The sequence below is a fragment of the Anopheles funestus genome, chromosome 3RL (genome assembly GCF_943734845.2).
Source record: "Anopheles funestus chromosome 3RL, idAnoFuneDA-416_04, whole genome shotgun sequence".
NCBI classification, from domain to species: Eukaryota; Metazoa; Arthropoda; class Insecta; order Diptera; family Culicidae; genus Anopheles; species Anopheles funestus.
In genome coordinates this window covers 44,755,968-44,776,136 of record NC_064599.1, presented here as the reverse complement: position 1 = coordinate 44,776,136, position 20,169 = coordinate 44,755,968, and the positions used below count along the sequence as shown (strand labels likewise).

Below are 20,169 nucleotides of genomic sequence, written 5' to 3'. Positions count from 1 at the left end.
TGATGCCACATTTGACCACCTTCTATTGTGATGAAGGATGCACCCGTCCGATGCGGTGTTCTCAACAGCGTGCGGTAGTCCTTTGGCAAACGAGACTGCACAACTTTTTTAGTTTTTAAAAGTTTCAGCAGACTATTCATCGCAGTATGCGTCATATTTGACTTTAGGGCCCAATTTCGTAAATCATCCTCGAATAATGTTGATCCTATCTCTTCCTCGTTTGTTGATTCCTCACCATCTGATGTACTCAGCTCTTCATCCGATGTTATGTAATCTTCATCAACTGAGCCATCCGGGTTAACAATTTCCCCAGGAGCAAGCCACGGTGTACGCAAATCAGCTTCGGGGATGTTTTGAGAAATGTCTGAAACGATAAATGCATAATATCTTCTTCTTGGCTTAACGATCTTACAGGTCACGCCGGCCATTTCTGGCTTACTAGACTTATTTTACCATGTAGCCGGATAGTCACCGTTTTCACGTATACGTTTGGTAGCCATTCTTTGAATTATTTTGATGATTGAATGTTAAGAACCAGTAACGAGCGTGGCTGACTTAAGAATGATTTGTTTGTGAACAATCCTTCACTTAAATACGATTACTTTGTCTTGCGTGTGATACCTGTTAAATTTACCCTCGAAGGCAAGTGCAACAAGTGTTACTTTGAGTACCTGCGAGAAAACCCCAATGAGTGAACGAATGTATAAAATGTGTTTAGCTTTATTTAAGGGTAGTTCTTATTATTATACAAGGTAAGTATTTGTCCTTTTTTTGGTATATTAAGACAAATTTTAGTACATGTAACCATCATTCGTTACAAGTCCATCAAGTTGAAAACAAGTCAGTAAAGATGTATTCTTCAGCCAAAAAGTTGCGTCTGGACGATAATCAGGAAACTGATTTCGTCGATACTGGTGTTCAGGTTATATCGAACATTCAGTTGCCGTCCCTCGCCTTTGGAAATATAGTTCCGGCTTCAACATCACCACTCCAGCAGCCTTCGACATCAGGACTTCAACATCCAGAGGACTGTGCAGTTTTGGGCGAACCATCGGAACCGTCTTCCTACAACACCGACGTATTTGCGGAGCTGCTGCATCAGACGAAACAAAACCGAGAGGACATCACGAAGCTTAGGTCATTGGTCATATCGCTATTTAAGCAAAACTTTGCCTTGATGGAAAAGTTAGCTATGAAAACCGATGATGCACACGCGGTCATATCAACAGTGCACGATATCATCAGAAAGGTTCCGACATCGCAGGCTCCAGACGGCTTTGACTTTGAAATAGTAAAAACGGCGGAACAACTAGACGCTTTGGAGGCCAGGTTGGAAACGGATGCGGATTTCTTCGAAGCACTGGGAGCATGGTTAAATAATCAAATTCGTCGCGACGATCCGAGGAACCGTATGCATGACGCTCTGGACCTGCTGTTCGACGAACAGTTTTTATGCGGTTGTAGCTGGACAGGTGTCGATAAAAATGGTCCGAAAATTAAGGTTTCTAATAAAGGAAATATATTAAAGATGTTTAGAATGATTGGTACGTGCGGCTATGGTGTACCGACCATTGAAGCGGTCAACAAGTTTTTCAAACTTAAGTTGAAACACGCAACGCAACGGGCAACTATCAAAGGAAACCGAAGAACTAGTTGTAGACGTCCTTAATCATAAATATTTATGAGTTGCATATTTAATAATTGATTTATATTTATAAATTGACTTAACAATAAATAAAAATAATTAAATATATATTTATAATACTATACACCTTTACACCAGCCGGATTTTGAATCGAATTTTAAATGATTATCCGTATTGAAAAGAACACATTTCCATTAGACATGACATAGTTGCATGCAACATTCTTAATATTTTCAAACAATAAAAACATGCTTAATTAACTGTGTAAAAATCTGCAAAAATCTTCAAAAGATACGAAATGTTATTCTTTACAACTTTGTAGAACATTGTTTTAATCTATCTCTTCAACTTTTTTAGTTATTCGCTAAAAACCAAAGCCAGTACGTTAAGGGCGGCCACGAGGAAATAGCTAAAACAAGGCATAGAATTGTAGCGAAAAATACCTCGGTTTTGTAATTGAAATATAATACTATTTTATTTAAATATCTCACGGGAAAATCTTGCAACTATTAGCCCAAAGTGTGGCCAACATATTGTAATCGGTGGTTTGTAAATAAATAATAATTTTAATACAAATAAATGAAGAAAACTGAACGCGCTTTTGCACGCTACGCTACGACCATCGCGACCAAAACACCGTCCGCTGCGAGCGGTCTTGCAGCTTTCCACATTGACCCATCATTCATCATTCACCCGTACGATGCGGACGCGTTGCTTTCCACATGGACTCATTCACCGGCATTAAACATTCACCCGCAAGGATCGTACAAGCGCCCGTACACTGCGAGGGCTAGCGTTGCTTTCCACATGGACGCCGTGAGGATTCCACATGGAGGCCGAAAGGATTCCACATGGACTCGAAATGCGCCCGTACGCTACGAGCAGTCCCGATGCGTTCCACATGGATTCCACATCGACGCTGGTCACGCCCCTAGGATCGTGCAGGCGCTCGTACGCTGTGTACACACATGGTGTCTTTGAATGTGTTAGTGTGTATCGACGCGCGATCCCAACAGGCATTCTCGCTTTAGCAGGATGATCGTTAGTTAGGTAGAGGGAGAAAGGGCTAATTGGGATCGACAGCGTATCGTGTATATGCGTATGTGCACGTTTTTTATCTCACTTCGCCTGTAGGCCAGAACATAGTGGCAATAGTATTTATTAGCAGGCGTGGTTGAATTGCACATTGGGATATCTTTTTCCGCACTATTTTCTTGATACTGATGTGCTGTAATGAAAGAGAACATTGGATTAGAAATTGGCGTAGAACAGGGGTCTCCAAACTACGGCCCGCGGGCCGCATGCGGCCCGCGAGGCCCTCCCTTGCGGCCCGCCCAGCTTTTGATAGATTTTCCCTCAGCTGCGGCTCTTCCACTCAATTTTCATCTAAATGTTAGGTAATAGGTCACTCACTAACATTGCGAAACATAATATCAAAAGTTTGTACACAAATTTTGATCAGATTTAGCCAAGAAAGCGATCATTGAGAAGCATCGATATGATAAGATCGGTCTGGAAATGGATCGGAGGAAGCCCTGATACCCAAGACCTACATATTATCAACCGAACAATGAATGATTTAATCCAGGGGTCTCCAAACTACTAATCCCATGCGGCCCGCAAAACTTTCGATTTTGATTTTTAACGATGATTTTGTTAACAACAATAACAGTTTTCAGCATAATACACATTGTCTCAGGGATCCCTTTCTGATCATTTGTCTCGCACATTGTACAATACATAAAGAATAATTTCAGTCCAGGAAAGTTTTCAACTAAAGTTGATATCGTCACTCACTTGCTCGAGGTAGTGAAACATATAGGCCCAACTCACACGTGACGCCCACGCCCTGCCCACGTCCACAAGTAACTTCGTAGAAAGCCGAAACAAACCCTCTATGCTTACTGCACGCTTAAGCAAAACAACGCTTTACCGAGTGCTACCCCGAATGCGGCGTACGTGGTATTCTAATGCGGATCGCAGGTATAATTTCCAAATCCTTTTTCACTTCGCGAAGATCCCAGGTATAATTCCCGAATCCTCTTTCTCCTCGTGATTTGTGGACGCGTCCAGGACAGGACCCAATTTTTTTGAAATTTTGTATGACTTCGGCTTTTGTGGACGTCTCATGAGCCGTCATGTGTACGCAGCCATACGCTCTACGCGCAACTACACAGTTTGCGCATTATGTCAACTAGTGGTGGGTCATACTATTCACTTCCCGATTTATGGGAATCCAGCCAGACCCGTGGATGCGTTCGAATCAAGCCGTTGATGCAGCGAGTTCGGGTCGGTGAGCGCGTTCCAGCTTTCTTGTACTTATCGGAATCATTCACCTACTGCTCGACTACGGGTTGCTTACGAATGTCTCCGACCCAGTTGATGCGGGTTAACCCGCACATCACTTATGCACACGCCAGTGAATGCAGTGAGAGCACTATTTTTCCACGAATTTTTTTATGCCTTGGATTAGCTGGCTAAACAAATAAATTTCATAGTGTTAGTCTGGGGGGATACGTCCCAGCCTCGAATGTCCGAGCTAACAGAGTACGATTAACTAAAATTGGCACATTCTCTCTCGCTTCAACTCGTACAAAAAGGGGCAGCAAATTTAAATCCCATCGATCGGAGTCGACGCCGAGCGTGAGCCATCGGTGTGTGGGTGGCTAATTCGTCGAAAATACGACGTATGTTCAGGTGACTGGGGTGTTTGAATTTTCTTGATAAATTTTGCGATCGACGGACATGTCGAAACCGTACCGAAAGCATTTATTTCAATGGCCGAGAGTAAGAAAAGAAAACTTGATGACGAGTGTCGGCAATTTCAAGAAGAATTGAGCTTGAAATATTTTTTTGCAAAACATGGAAAAAAGCGCTGTGTGTCATCTGTAACGAAACAGTGTCTGTGATGAAGGATTACAACCTACGGCGTCATTATCAAACCAAACATGAGGAGAAATATGGTCAGTTGAAGGGACAAGAACGAACCGAACGGTTTTCCAAGCTACACCACCAAATTTCGTCTCAAAAAGCGCTGTTCACCAAATTATCTACTGAAAACGAATCTGTGACTAACGCCACTTACAAAGTTGCGTATATCTTGGCTAAAAGAGGTAAACCGTTTACAGATGGTGAACTAGTGAAGGAGTGTATGTTTGAAGTAGCACAAGAACTGTGTCCAGATATGCTTAAAAAATTCTCAAATTTGTCTTTAAGTGCCAATACCATTGCACGTCGTGTGGAAGATATTGGTGAAAACATTGTAGATCAGCAGAAAAAAAGTGCAAAAAATTTTCGATATTTTTCAATTGCAATAGACGAATCGTTGGACATTTCATCAACCTCGCAGCTTCTTGTGTTCATCAGAGGAGTGGATGAAAACCTGAATGTATTACAAGAATTGGCTGCCATGCATAGCATGTATGGTACTGTTACCGGAGAAGATATTTTCGCCAAGCTGGTTAAAACTTTTTCGGAATACAATTTAGATTGGAGTAATTTTAGTTGTTTAACTGTTGATGAAGGGCGGTCCGGTGGTGCATGTGATAAACGGCGCCAGTCCACACGGCCGGACCGGGTTCAAATCCCATCCGGACCGTTCCCCCGTAGCAAGGACTGACTATCCGGCTACGTGGTAAAAATAAGTCTAGTAAGCCAGAAATGACCGGCGTGACCTGTAAGGTCGTTAAGCCAAGAAGAAGAAGAACTGTTGATGAAGGAAAAAATATGAGTGGTGTGAAAAAAGGTTTGGTTGGACTAGTAAAGGAGGAGTGCAAAAAAAGAAATGTTCCTCAGCCTATGTTCATCCACTGTATGATTCACCAGCAAGCGTTGTGCGCTAAATATTTAGATATTAGCTGTGTACTTCATCCCGTAGTTAAGATAGTGAATTTCATTCGATCACACGGTCTGAATCATAGACAGTTTAGAAGCTTGTTGAAAGATAATGAATCAGATTATCCAGATATGCCTTATTACACAGCAGTACGATGGCTAAGTTGTGGAAAGCTTTTAACAAGAATGCTTGAAATAAGAAAGGATGTTACGGAGTTTTTAGAAACAAAGGGCAAACCAGAACCGTTGCTACGTGATGAAAACTGGCTATGGAAATTGGCATTTGCAGCAGACATAACAACTCACTTGAATTTACTGAATCTTAAACTTCAAGGACGGGACAATCTTATTTCCGACTTGTACACTCATATTAAAGCATTCAGACTTAAACTTACTTTATTTTTAGAACAGCTACAGATAGTAAACTTAACACATTTTCCACAGTGTCAAAAATTTAAAGGGCAAGCAAAGGAAGAATTCCCAGTTGATTATGCATTTGATTTAATAACCAACCTGCAAAAGCAGTTTAGTGAAAGGTTTTCTGAAGTAGACGAAAAGGCTTCAGAAATTAGAATTTTTCAAAATCCATTCGAAGCAGTTGTTTTGGATTGTCCCAATGAATTGCAGTTGGAGTTCATCGAAATTCAAGCGAATGATAACCTGAAAGATAAATTCAAAGAAGGACTAATTGATTTATACAAATTTTTGCCGAAAAAAGATTTTCCAAACATGAGGGATTTTGCATGTAAGTACATTTCACTGTTCGGAACAACATATTTGTGCGAACAAACATTTTCACGAATGAAATACGTAAAGAATAATTTGAGATCCAACTTAACGGACAAACACATGGAATCTATACTGACGATAGGAACGTCAAATTTGAAACCCGAATTATCCGCAATTACAGCCTCCAAGAAACAATTCCATCATTCGCATTAGTTTCAAAAGATTAAAACAGTACAAATTGAATACAACTAAAAGAAATCAAGACAATGTGAAATACAGTGGCAATGTAAAATAAAGAACTATAAAGACAAAAATAAAGAACAAATATTGTGAGTATAATTTGCATTGAACCTATTTTATAAAATTATTTCAATTCAGCTATTTGATTATTCAAATTATAATTATTTTCTCAAACAACCACATCCACAAACAACACCCTCTCCGCCCCCTCCCCTCACCATCCAAATTGAATGCAATACTATTTTTGCAGATGATGGCCCTCAGCTGCGGCTATTCCGCTCAAAGCGGCCCGCCATCTAAAAAGTTTGGAGACCCCTGGTGTAGAAGAAAGCCATACTCACATTTGCGCCGTCTGGTCCGTGTTGATTTGGTACGTTGTGTACCGTATATAAATGAAGCTGAATAGGAATGGATTTCAATGCTCTTGTGATGCAAAAAAATATTTCTAACAAGACTTTGGATATTTTTATGGTAAAAAATCGCATGACAGATTATATACACACTGCCGTTTGTTTATTTGTTTGTTTCTAAGGGTAAAAATATACATATTGGAAATATTTTCTTTTTTGGTGTGATGGTTTTTCCACCAATCTTGATACCACGGTAAAGGTAGTGAGTTCAGTTTATTTTTAAACAGTTCATCAAACACAAATGCTGCATACCACTTCTACAGGTGCTTAACTCTTTTCCTTCCCCTTTGTAGCATTGGCATGAAACCTGATAGGTAACTAAGACAGGTAGATTATAAAAATGTTTGTTGTTGCTTGGAGGCGTGTAACGCCTGCGTGTTGATGCTATGTCTGTTATGCTTAGATTCGGCTAACGGCCGCGCGCTTATGGCATGCCTGGTATGGTTGGAATGAAATGAATAAAGATAGCTTTAAGAAAAACCGTTCGTTACCTTTGCACGCTGAACTGTGCCGAGTGTTATTCTAGTGCTTGGAGGTATGATTCGAACATCTTCACTGTCGTAGCTACGTACCTTTTCTGTTGAAATTGAGAGTTTTTCAAAGGTTTGCTTAGACTTCCACCAACGCATTTATTAATGCCATCAATTTCGATCCATCAATCAATCAATAATTAGCCATGTTTGTGTATGAAACGCATTTTTGATCATCTTTTGCCTAAAAAATATCTTTTAGTATTTATATAAATTTTAAACACATGTGTATTTTTTATAATATTTATTTAACTCTAAATTACATGGGTTGTAATGTACGTAACGCTAGGATTAGTTATTTGTATGTAACGCTAGATTTAGATATTTGTATTTGTACTATCGCTATAAAATGTAATCGTATAAAATGTAATGTATTCGTGACATATAGCTAGTAAGAATAAAACACTCAGTCGAGTTTTGCACCTAGAAGCGACAGCATCTCTTTCAAGAACTATAACTGGCGCAGCCGAAAGTCGAATTGCTGGTAATAAGCATAAGTCATCTCATCCCGGTTTATACCATCACTGAGCGAATATCAGTTGATTCGCGGAGAGAAGCAGCTGTTCCAGCTAACGTCCCAAACACGCCGTGCTAACGCAAAAGGAAGGAAGACCATCGACCCAAAAAAAAAAAAAAGAAGCTCTAAGCCTCACGCATCGAGAGAACGCAACACACACCAATCTGGACTGTGCGTGAGTATAGCGTGTAATAGTGAGAATAGAGTGATAATAGAAAAGAACGCAAAACATGGAGCCCAATTGCAACCAAGAAGACCTGCTAAATCACATTCGATTCCTGACGAACTCGCATAATGATCTACTGGAAGAGATGAAACGGTTAAAAGCAAAAGCAGATGACCCCTATTTATCATACAGAACGCCCGATCCAGTTCGTAATCTACCAAATTTTGATGGAAACAAAAGTGAAACGCAAGCGTGGATTGAGGATACTGAAACTGCATTGGCTTTGTTCAAAAATCGTGAAGGATCGCCCATGTATGATCAGTTAGTACGAGCAGTTAAGTGCAAAATCACTGGTCAAGCTAGGGAAGCGGTAATAGCAGCAGGAAACGTGAACACGTGGCCAGAAATTAAAGACGTGCTAACGAACGCATTTGGCGACAAAAGGGATCTGACCTCACACATACAACAACTGTTTTACGAGCGTCAGGGAAAGAAATCTCTAGCAGAGTACTACAACAGTTTGAAAAAACTCGAAACAAAGATAAGGTCGATTACCGCATCTGCAGACGAATATAAAAATTCAACTACAGCAGTACATCACCTGATTGGTGTAATCACACTCACACGTTTTATAGACGGACTTGAGGGAACGTTATCGTCGTATGTGAGGAGCTGTAAGCCGAACGACCTAGATGAAGCCTATTCGGTATCCATCGAATACACGAATGCTTCCTATCGGAGAAAGCTAGAACAGACTAACACAGAAGAACGTGGGAGAAAAAAGTATGACAACGAAACACCATCAACATCGTATAGTAATCGCAAAAATACGCAAAGCGATAAACCGTGGTCAGATAAGTTTAGGAACAAAAGTTTTCAAGAAAAAAAAACGAATGATGACGTATCAATGCGTACACTCAAATCTAGAATGCAAATTAACAACGCGGAAACCGATGATAAAACGGTCGATAATGAGTCAGATGAATTAAATTTTCACATGGTTTTAGGAGAAAGGTCAGACACTTGAATAATAATAACTTTATTCCATACTTACAAATATTTACTACAAAAGGAATTCTTAAATTCTTGATTGATACAGGTGCTAACAAAAACTATATTTCACCTAAACACGTAAATTTGGAGAATTGCATGAGCGAAGAAAATGTCTTTGTGAGAAGTTTAAAAGAAAGTGAAAAAATTTTGAAATCTGTACAATTTGACATTTTTGGTATAAATAGAAAAATCAAATTCTACGTTTATTCGTTCCATAATTTTTTCGATGGGTTAATAGGCTATGAAACGTTAAGAAACCTCAACGCAGTTCTGGATACTCGTAACAATACGCTGAAAATAGGACGTAAAATATTAGCGCTGCATAAGAAATTTATAGGAAATCCGTCAACAACCTTAAATGCCCTCCAAACGCATTTTTTGACAATAGACACCGTAACTGATGGGGATTTCATTATAGAAGAAGAAAAGTCATACGGTACGTTTTCCATATTACCTGGCATTTACACAAGCAAGGAAAACAAATCAGTTATAGCGTTAAAGAATAACACGGACAAAAATATCGAGATAAATCTAAATGAAATCGAAATAATTGACAATGAGTTCCTGGAAAACGAAGGACCTAAGATAAAAATTAACAAGAACTTCGAACTAAAGGACGACTCCCTTGCTGAGTTTGAACTCAAGGCAATTACAAATTTATTGCGAGATATACCAGAAGTTTTATATTTCGATGATGATAAGCTATCATTCACTCATAAGATTAAACATAGAATCAGAACAGTTGATAACATTCCGATTCACACTAAATCATACAAATATCCTAAGATATTTGAATCTGAGGTACAAGATCAAGTGAAGAAAATGCTTAGAGAAGGTATAATTCGTGAATCCATATCTCCATACACTTCTCCGGTTTGGATTGTACCGAAGAAAGAAGATTCAACGGGTTTGAAAAAGTATCGTTTAGTCATAGATTATCGGAAACTGAACGAAAAAACCATTTCGGATAAATACCCCATACCGGATATCACTGAAATCTTGGACAGGCTAGGGAGAGCTTCTTACTTCTCTACAATAGACCTTGTAGCAGGCTTCCATCAAGTACAATTAGATGAAGACGACATAGAAAAGACTGCATTTGCTGTAAGCTCAGGGAAGTATGAGTTCACAAGGATGCCTTTTGGACTCAAAAACGCACCGTCTACTTTCCAAAGAGTGATGGATACTGTTTTAAGGGAACACATAGGATTATGTTGCCTCGTCTATATGGACGACATCATCATATTCTCTAGCTCTTTCCAAGAACACGTAAAAGACATAAGGAGCATTTTACAAAAACTGAAAGATGCTAGATTGAAAATAAACATAGAGAAATGCAATTTTTTCAGGAAGGAGGTGCAGTTTTTAGGCCATACAGTCACTAAAGAAGGTGTGAAACCAAACGTAGATAAAATTGGAGTGGTACAAAACTGGCCGATACCAAAAAATCCAAAAGAACTAAAGCAATTTCTTGGAACATTAGGATACTACAGACGATTTATTCTAGACTTTGCCAAGCTTATTAGACCACTAACAATATTACTTCGCAAAGATAATGAATTCATCTTTACTCGCGATAAAGTAAGATGCTTCGAGAAATGTAAATCTTTGCTAGCCATGGATCCGATTTTGGCATACCCAGACTTCAGTAAAACATTTATTTTAACAACAGACGCAAGTGATTTCGCGATCGGCGCTGTACTGTCACAGGGAACCGTAGGGAAGGATCGTCCTATCGCCTATGCATCCAGGACCTTAAACAGAACCGAGGAAAATTATTGTACAACAGAAAAAGAGTTGTTAGCTATAGTCTGGGCCGTGAAATATTTTCGACCGTATTTATACGGAAGAAAATTTACATTAATAACGGACCACCAACCTCTTATATATTCTATGACTAGTGCAAATCAGAAAATAATAAGATGGAAATTGGTGCTAACCGAATTTGATTTTGACATAGTATACAAGCCAGGAAAAGAGAATATCGTGGCAGATGCTCTATCTCGAATTAAACCCAATGAAATCGAAGCGAGAGTTAAGAGTCAACGTCATCGTCAGCAATATCGATGTCAGCAACATCGATGTCCGTTGCTGTTTCCGACCGCATGCAAATGCACGGACAGCATAAAACCGATTAGCAACAAAATTGCTATTCGGCAGAACTAGTGCATCGATACAATTCTGACGTCGTCGCAGTTCGGTACACCTCCGTTCCCTCCCTTCCTCCATCCACCCAATTATTGGCTGTAAAGGCAATAAACCAACATTCAGTAATCGGCACTCGACGCGTTAACAATTATTTCATCCGCTCATCATTCGTCCGAAACTTAACTGGCGCCCGAATAGGGACCTGATAAAAGTGAGGCGTTAATATAATATCAAACCTGCACAACGCTCGGTAGTTAAAGCAGTCGTGTCGTGTTGTGAAAATCATCTCCAAATAAGTGAGGACAAATCCATCTTGCATCAACGGAGTGGAACGAGTTCGGGACATCTCTCTCGAATCAAACTGAAGGCCCCCAGTAGAACAACACATCAAAAAGGATCACCTGAAGATTGGACGTTTCCGCCCGAAGGAGGATTGAACAACCCACAACCTGCTGCATACCACAGAAGCGATCAGAGTTCATCTGGACTGGATGATGATGTCGGTTCGTTCGTTGCTGATTCTGAGTCTGTAAGTTAAGTGACTAGCATTAAAAATATTATTAATCGATAAGTGAATCAAGTGTGTGTGAACTATCGGAAAAAATATTTCAAGTTAGTGTAAATTTAACTGCAATTGAAAATTGAAAAGCGTGAACTAGGTATAACCATCATTTTAAAATTTTCGGCATCATAAATTTACCTTTTTTTTATATTTTACGTAAAATAAAAAATTCAAAATTCCATTTTCAAAACAACGAGCAAATTTGCAAAACAGGAACAGGATGTTGAATCAAACTATCATCTCCAATACCATGCGGAGTCATCTCCAATACCATGCCGCGAGGAGTATTTGAACATAGGGAAAGTGCCAGAGTATGTCAAAGAGTTACCTGTTTTTTGTGGAAAAGCCTCAAGCTTACCGAGTTGGATAATGGAAGTTGAAACCGTTCTTAGTTTATATGAACGGCTTCCTAAAGACTCCTCCGAGTACCAGATAATCGAAGGTACTATTAGGAGAAAGGTACAAGGTGAAGCCGCTGATGTTTTGAATTCTAACTGCCTAGCAGCAGATTGGAATACAATAAAAAGGACTCTCCTCCTTTATTATAAGGACAAGAGAGACCTTAAAACACTTGATCACGAACTCACAATGATACGAAAAAGGCCATCTGAATCTATCAGCAGTTACTTCAGCAGGGTTAACGACCTACAAACTGCTATTGTAACACAAATTCAATCCGACCCCAAGTATGCGGTTAACAATAGTGTCCACATACAATTCTTTAGGGAAAAAGCACTAGATTGTTTTATCCGAGGTCTTGATAAAACACTAAGCTTGCTTTTGAAAAACTACGACCCTAAGTCGTTGAGCAGTGCATTCCAATATTGTTTAGAATATTACAATATGGACATGCGGTCTGCACCCTTTAACGACAATAGGATCATAAAAATTCCAAAACCGGTGAATAACCATCAACCGCCAAATTTCACGCGTAACCCTCAGCAGCATTTTCAAGGTAACCCTCAGCAGTATGTAAATCAAATTCATACAGGAAATAGGTATCCCAACGTAAACGGTTTTCAGCCCCAAAATAGACCAATAAGATTCAACACTTCAGTGCCCATGGAAGTTGACCGTTCTATGCAAACAATCAATCAGGGAAATTTCAATGCAAAACGACCCCGACCTGCGTCATCAAATCTTAGACAGGCTTACGGAATTGATGCTCCATTTGCACAAACCAGCAAAATGCCACACAGTAGTTCAACGGAACCGTCACTTGATGCAGTAAGCTGTGAATCAAAATCTATATTCCAAACGCCTGATCAACATGTTTATGGTACAGAACACCCCGGATATGAGCAATCTAATTTTCCACACGAAAATAATTTTTTAGAGTGGGACGCGAGTTGGTAAAGCCATTTCACTTCTTTATCAATTTGCGTACTAATGTGGGAGAATTCCCCTTCTTAATAGATACCGGATCAAATATAAATTTAATTTCAACAAAACTAGCAAATACTTACAAATTGAGTAAGCCATACCCTTTTTCGGCAAATAGTATAGCGTCTACGAACGGAAAATTTAACACATCTTCTGCAATAGACATAAAATTTTTTGCACCAAGAACAATTAAATCATTTCAATTTATAGTACATGATTTCCATCCATTTTTTGCTGGAATAATCGGAACAACAATTTTGAATACCCTTGAAGCCGATATATCTTTCAAAAATTCAACACTTCAACTTAAAACCGATAATGGCACCACTTTCACTGTACCATTAGAAAAATACTCATTCAAAATGAGCAATGCTTTAGCAGAATTTCGTACCGATCATTTGCATTCTGAAGATAAATGCAAGCTAATTAAAGTATTGAATGCAAATCGAGCTACCTTCCACGAACCAAATGTCAAATTGACCTGTGCTACAAATGTAAAATGTGCAATTAACACTACAGATAATTTACCTGTGCACCAAAAGGTTTACCCATACCCCGCGGCCTACAGAGAAGAAGTGGCTGATCAGATCAAAACGCTTCTCAATAACGGAATCATTAGACCGTCGCGATCTGCTTGGACATCCCCAGTTTGGATTGTACCAAAAAAGGACGACGCCTCGGGAAAGAAGAAATTCCGTATGGTCATAGATTATAGGAAATTAAACGAAAAGACCATAAGCGATAGGTATCCAATGCCAGAAATCTCGTATGTCCTTGATCAACTACGAGGCCAACAATACTTTTCAAATCTTGATCTTGCATCAGGATTTCATCAAATTCAGATGAATGCACAGGATATTGAAAAAACTGCATTCTCTATCAACAACGGTAAATATGAATTTACAAGAATGCCGTTTGGTCTGAAAAATGCACCAGCCATTTTTCAAAGAGCCATTGATGATATACTTCGCGAACACATAGGCAAAATCTGTTACATCTATATGGATGATGTAATTGTATTCGGTAGAACGGTTCAAGAACATTTGAATAATCTAGATAAAGTTCTTTCTACATTGAATGCTTCCAATCTGAAGGTTCAACTAGACAAATCCGAATTCCTTCACAAAGAGATTGAGTTTTTAGGACATATTATTTCAAGTGAAGGATTGAAACCAAACGTTAAAAAGATTGAAGTCATAAAATTATTTCCCCCACCCAAAACAATCAAACAATTGAGATCATTTTTGGGATTGACAAGCTATTATAGAAGATTTATTAAGGACTATGCGAAAATAGCGAAACCTTTAACTAATAGCCTACGAGGTGAGAAAAATATAACTTCAAATAGCAAAATAACACTCTCTACGGAACAAATGAAATGTTTCGAAAAATTAAAAAACATACTTTCCTCGTCAGACATTCTAATTTATCCAGACTATAATAAGCCCTTTATTTTAACAACCGATGCTTCCAACTTTGCAATTGGAGCAGTTCTGTCCCAAGGCGACATAGGAAAAGATAAACCAATCCATTTTGCTTCTCGTTCTCTGTCAAGAACTGAAGAATCTTACTCAGTTCCGGAGAAAGAAATGTTAGCTATTATATGGGCTCTTAAAACATTTAGAAATTATTTATATGGGGCAAAATTCACCATTCTAACTGATCACCAACCCCTTACATTTACATTATCGGAAAAGAATACAAACGCAAAACTTAAAAGATGGAAAGCCTATCTAGAACTGCACGATTACAGTATTGTATACAAACCAGGAAAGACAAATGTGGTGGCCGACGCTTTAAGTCGCATTTGCTGCTCTATGATAGCAACCCAGCATTCAGCTCCTGACTGTGATTTGCTATTTATACCTTCAACTGAAGGACCACTAAACGCTTTCCGTCATCAGGTAATAATACAAGAAGGAAAAAATAAAATTGAGGAAATAAATATTTTCGATCGTTTTAAAAGAATAGTCATCACAACAGATGATACAAGTGAAGCAAATCTTCTTAAAATACTGAAAAGTAATTTTGATGCTTCTAAATTGAATGGTTTGTACACAACTGAATCTATCATGGGAAGAATTCAGGAAGTCTACAAGAACAATTTTGGTAGACAAAATATCTTAAAGATTCGATTTACTCAAAGAATACTTGAAGACGTCGAATCTTATTCAAACCAAATGGATATAGTGTGTTTAGAACATAATAGGGCACACAGAGGTGTCGAGGAAAACAAGCAACAAATCCTCCGGAAATATTATTTTCCTAAGATGACTGCTATCGTCAGAAACTTTATAAAAACATGTGCAACATGTAACGAATGCAAATACAATAGAAAACCGATCAAAAAACAAATCCAAGAAACGCCTTTACCAACACGACCGTTTCAAATTGTACACATCGACATCCTCTTCCTAGAAAAAAATTATTTCTTGACTTGCGTTGATAAATTCTCTAAGTTCGCACAGGTTAAGAAAATCGAATCAAGGGCAACAGTTGATGTGTTACCCGTTTTGAAGGAAATGCTGCTTAAATATGAACCTCCCGATACCATCGTCATGGACGGAGAAAAATCGTTCAATTCAGGAGAGATAACAAGCTTCTTTAACACATTAAACATTACTCCCTATGTTACTCCTACTGGCCACAGCGAAGTTAACGGAATCGTAGAAAGGTTTCATTCAACATTCCTGGAAATGTATCGTGTAACTAAAACAGACAATCAATTAAAGAAATTAATTGATCTCGTTGATCTTACTGTGCATAAATATAACAATTCTATCCATTCGGTTACAAAATTTAAACCTTTCGAAATTATTAATCCTTCAGAGAAAAGTACCGCTATTATTTTACAAGTACAAAAAAATTTGCGTCTAAAACAGGAAAAAGATTTGCATTTCTTTAACAAAAATAAAGTAGAAATTCCGATACCGGATTCAGCATTAGCTTTCGTGAAAACAAAAAGAAGAATGAAACAAGTCAAACCCTTTAGACCAATCAATATTAAAAATGTAAACAAAACAACCGTTACCACTAAAGACGAAAAAAGGATTCATCAAAATGATCTTAAAATAATTAATGTCTAATACCCTGTTATGTTACAGGATAGTTTTGGCAGTATGGACACAGAATATTTCAATACTAAGTCTAGAAAAAATACCACTACTGGCCTTCGATAGAGGTGTAGCTAGGATATCAACAGGTAACAATTATTATATTCACCATTTTCAAGTAACCGATATAAAAAATCAAGTGGAATTATTGCATGCCGAGTTCGATAAAGTAATGGAAACCCAATATACCCATATTATTAAGAACGAATTTGATCAAATTACAAGCCAACTCAACACCATCTTACCCAACCGTCAAAAACGATGGGACACAATAGGAACGGTCTGGAAATTTGTCGCAGGAAATCCAGACGCTAATGATCTAAGATTAATTAATACGACCTTAAACCAATTGATCATAAACAATAATGCCCAAGTGAAAATAAATGAAGGTTTGGCGACTCGGTTGAATGATAGTCTAGCGAAAATAAGAGAAGCTATTACCATATTTAACAGTTCTTCCATGGAGCTTTACTCCATAAACATTTTCTTAAACTTGAAACACTTATCAGAAAGGATAAAAATCATTATCGACAGCATAACTTTGGCAAAATTGGGAGTAACCAATGTACAGCTCCTTAACAAAAAGGAAATAGACGTAATAGTAGCAGACATTAAGCGGAATAATCTTCCAATACATACAATCATAGAATCCCTTTCTTATACTACAACAAAAGCTGCTATTAGCAATTCAGAGCTAGTTTTAATAATTACTGTCCCTAGGCTGGAAGATAAGATTTATAAGAAAATTCAAGTTTACCCTGTCACAAATAGCAATAGAAGTATTCATGTACCCAATCCCTATTTCCTATCCTATCAACACTATATTTACACCGTACCGACATTGCGAAAAGCCATATATCAACCTGAGGACCTGCAGGAAGAAGAATCATCATGCGTTGCAGCGATTTTGAACCAAGAACAATCAGAATGTGATATGGTTTATCAACCAACAATAGCAGAAGTTGTGTGTCCGGATGCGACACATCTATTGATAAACACTGGTACTACGTTCATCATAACAACCAACTGCGGCTTGAAAGAACGAGTATTCAACGGACCGCTATTGATAACATACGCTTCTTGTACGATTCTAATGAACGGGAAGGAAATTTCGAATAATCGCACCGATTTACCAGGATCACTGATACATCTTCCACTATACGGTGTACAGATTCAGCCAAAAAGCAACATCACGAATTTGAGTTTGGATAACTTAAATGATCTACACGTTGAAATGCGAAAAGAAATGGACGCAATTAAACTAGAGTCAAACAGTTTTACGTGGACATGGAAGTGGTCACCTCCCTTCTTCATTGCGTTACCATTCATCATTTTCATCGGTTGCCTCATCGTTCTACAGCTGAAAAAGAAATCTAGTCGAATCGAAGTTCAAGTTACCAGCCCAACAGAAGCAGCAAACTCCGAAAATATTCGAAGTTTTCAACCACCCACAATCCAAGATCTCTTTCGAACGGAGCCTCAAGACTAAGAGGGGGCAAGTTAAGAGTCAACGTCATCGTCAGCAATATCGATGTCAGCAACATCGATGTCCGTTGCTGTTTCCGACCGCATGCAAATGCACGGACAGCATAAAACCGATTAGCAACAAAATTGCTATTCGGCAGAACTAGTGCATCGATACAATTCTGACGTCGTCGCAGTTCGGTACACCTCCGTTCCCTCCCTTCCTCCATCCACCCAATTATTGGCTGTAAAGCCAATAAACCAACATTCAGTAATCGGCACTCGACGCGTTAACAATTATTTCATCCGCTCATCATTCGTCCGAAACTTAACTCGAGCAAGGACGAAATTAATACTAATAATACTATTCACTCGGCAGATACCAGTGATGACCATTACATACGAACAACGGAAAAACCAACGAATACGTTTAAAACGCAAATTATTCTGAATATTGGCAATGAAAGCGAATCACATGAAGAAGTGTTCCCTACGTACCACAGATTTATGATATTTAAGCGGAACTATTCAGAAAAACAAATTATAACTATATTTCGTGAAAAGATTAAAACAAAAGGAACTAACTGCATTCATGCACCCAAAGAAATCATACAAACTATACAAGAAACATATCGGAAATATTTTTGTCAGTATAAAACGTTTAAACTGGTTTATTCCCCGTTGTTGGTAACAGATGTGAAAAGAACGGAAGACCAGGACAAATTAATTAGGGAAACTCACGAGCGCGCGCATAGGGGAATAAAAGAAAATGTAGCACAGTTACTTGAATCATATTTCTTCCCAAACATGGAAAAAAAAGTAAGAATTGTAGTTAATAACTGTGCAATCTGTAAACGATGCAAGTATGATCGAAACCCACTGCAGCTGATAAAGAAAACAGTTTGCGTAGAAAAACCATTCGAAAAAATTCATATTGATATTTTCTTTATGAAGGGAAGAAAAATGTTGACAATCGTTGATGCTTTCTCCAAATTTGCGAACGTAATCCCCTTAGAAACACGAACTATCATTGACCTTAAGAAATCTATTACAGAGCACATAAGAATTTTTGGAAGACCTAACACTATAGTATGCGATCAGGAACCGGCATTTATTTCAATAGAATTTACAGGATTCCTACAAGATTTGAATATTGAGGTCCACCATGCCAGCTGTAGTAATTCAAATGGAATTGTAGAACGATTTCATTCGACACTGATAGAACTGTACAGAACTATGAACTCTACTAATAGCGAACTAGATTTCAATGACAAAATAAATATCATAGTCGATATTTATAACAATACTATACACTCGGCTACAGGGAAGAAACCGAGAGCGATTGTATTTAATTTAGAGGGAGTAACAAACACGGAAGAAATCTACCAAAAATTTAAAGAACTACAATCAAATGTTAAAATTAAACTTGACAAACAAAATAAGAAAACTGAAGGAGCAAACCAAAATTTAACAGAACCTCCTGCGTTAACTGAAGGTCAAGCTGTTTACGTGAAGGTTAACCAACGAATTACTAAAGACAAGGAACCTTATAAAACATCTAAAGTAAATAAGAACAACGACTTAACTTTTGTAGATAATTATAACATAAAAATCCATAAATCTAGGCTCAAGAAATAAATACGTAAAATATGACCAAATATGTAGGGAAAACCGGAAAATTAAACCCAAGCGAGGACGCTTGACTCTATGAGGGGAGACGTAACGCTAGGATTAGTTATTTGTATGTAACGCTAGATTTAGATATTTGTATTTGTACTATCGCTATAAAATGTAATCGTATAAAATGTAATGTATTCGTGACATATAGCTAGTAAGAATAAAACACTCAGTCGAGTTTTGCACCTAGAAGCGACAGCATCTCTTTCAAGAACTATAACTTGTATGTAGTAATGGAAGTACAACGAGTCCTTGTCATTTATCTACACTAATTCCTACTAATTTACAACGTATGTCCGAGACAGCAACTTGTCTTAAAGAAGACTACAGGTCACTCATTCTGGCCTGGAAGATCATTAACTTTGTCGAAGAACAGGGATAGTCAAATAATTCGTACTGACGAACGAAGTTATAACCATGCACGCTTATTTCTCCAGTTTCTGATTGAGCTGCTGTACAGTACTGCATAATGGTGTTGTCTTTCAATAAGAACCATTCGTTTCTGGGTCCTTTCCTTAAGCTGAATTCCGGATTTATGGCTAACGAAATGTTTTGGCCTTTTGTAGTTAACGATGGGTAGTTACTGGTTTCGTCGTTTTCTCTGGCTACATTTGTGTGATGTAGTTCACACACTCTGTTGACTATTTGTTCCAGGAATTTGCTGCCACCTCTCATCATGCGCTTCAAGCGTTGTAGTT

General features: G+C 38.2%; 2 protein-coding genes across 2 annotated transcripts; both read left to right on the top strand.

Moving 5' to 3' along the window:
- Positions 1-5,354: 5,354 nt before the first annotated feature.
- LOC125768303 (general transcription factor II-I repeat domain-containing protein 2A-like) lies at positions 5,355-6,772 on the top strand. Its single transcript, XM_049435747.1, has one exon. The coding sequence runs from the start codon at positions 5,372-5,374 to the stop codon at positions 6,419-6,421; it is 1,050 nt and encodes a 349-aa protein (XP_049291704.1). The 5' UTR covers positions 5,355-5,371; the 3' UTR covers positions 6,422-6,772.
- Positions 6,773-7,660: 888 nt separating this feature from the next.
- Positions 7,661-9,102, top strand: LOC125768305 (uncharacterized). The gene has a single exon (XM_049435753.1). It carries the CDS (start codon positions 8,136-8,138, stop codon positions 9,096-9,098), a length of 963 nt encoding a protein of 320 aa, XP_049291710.1. The 5' UTR covers positions 7,661-8,135; the 3' UTR covers positions 9,099-9,102.
- The last annotated feature ends 11,067 nt before the right edge of the window (positions 9,103-20,169 follow it).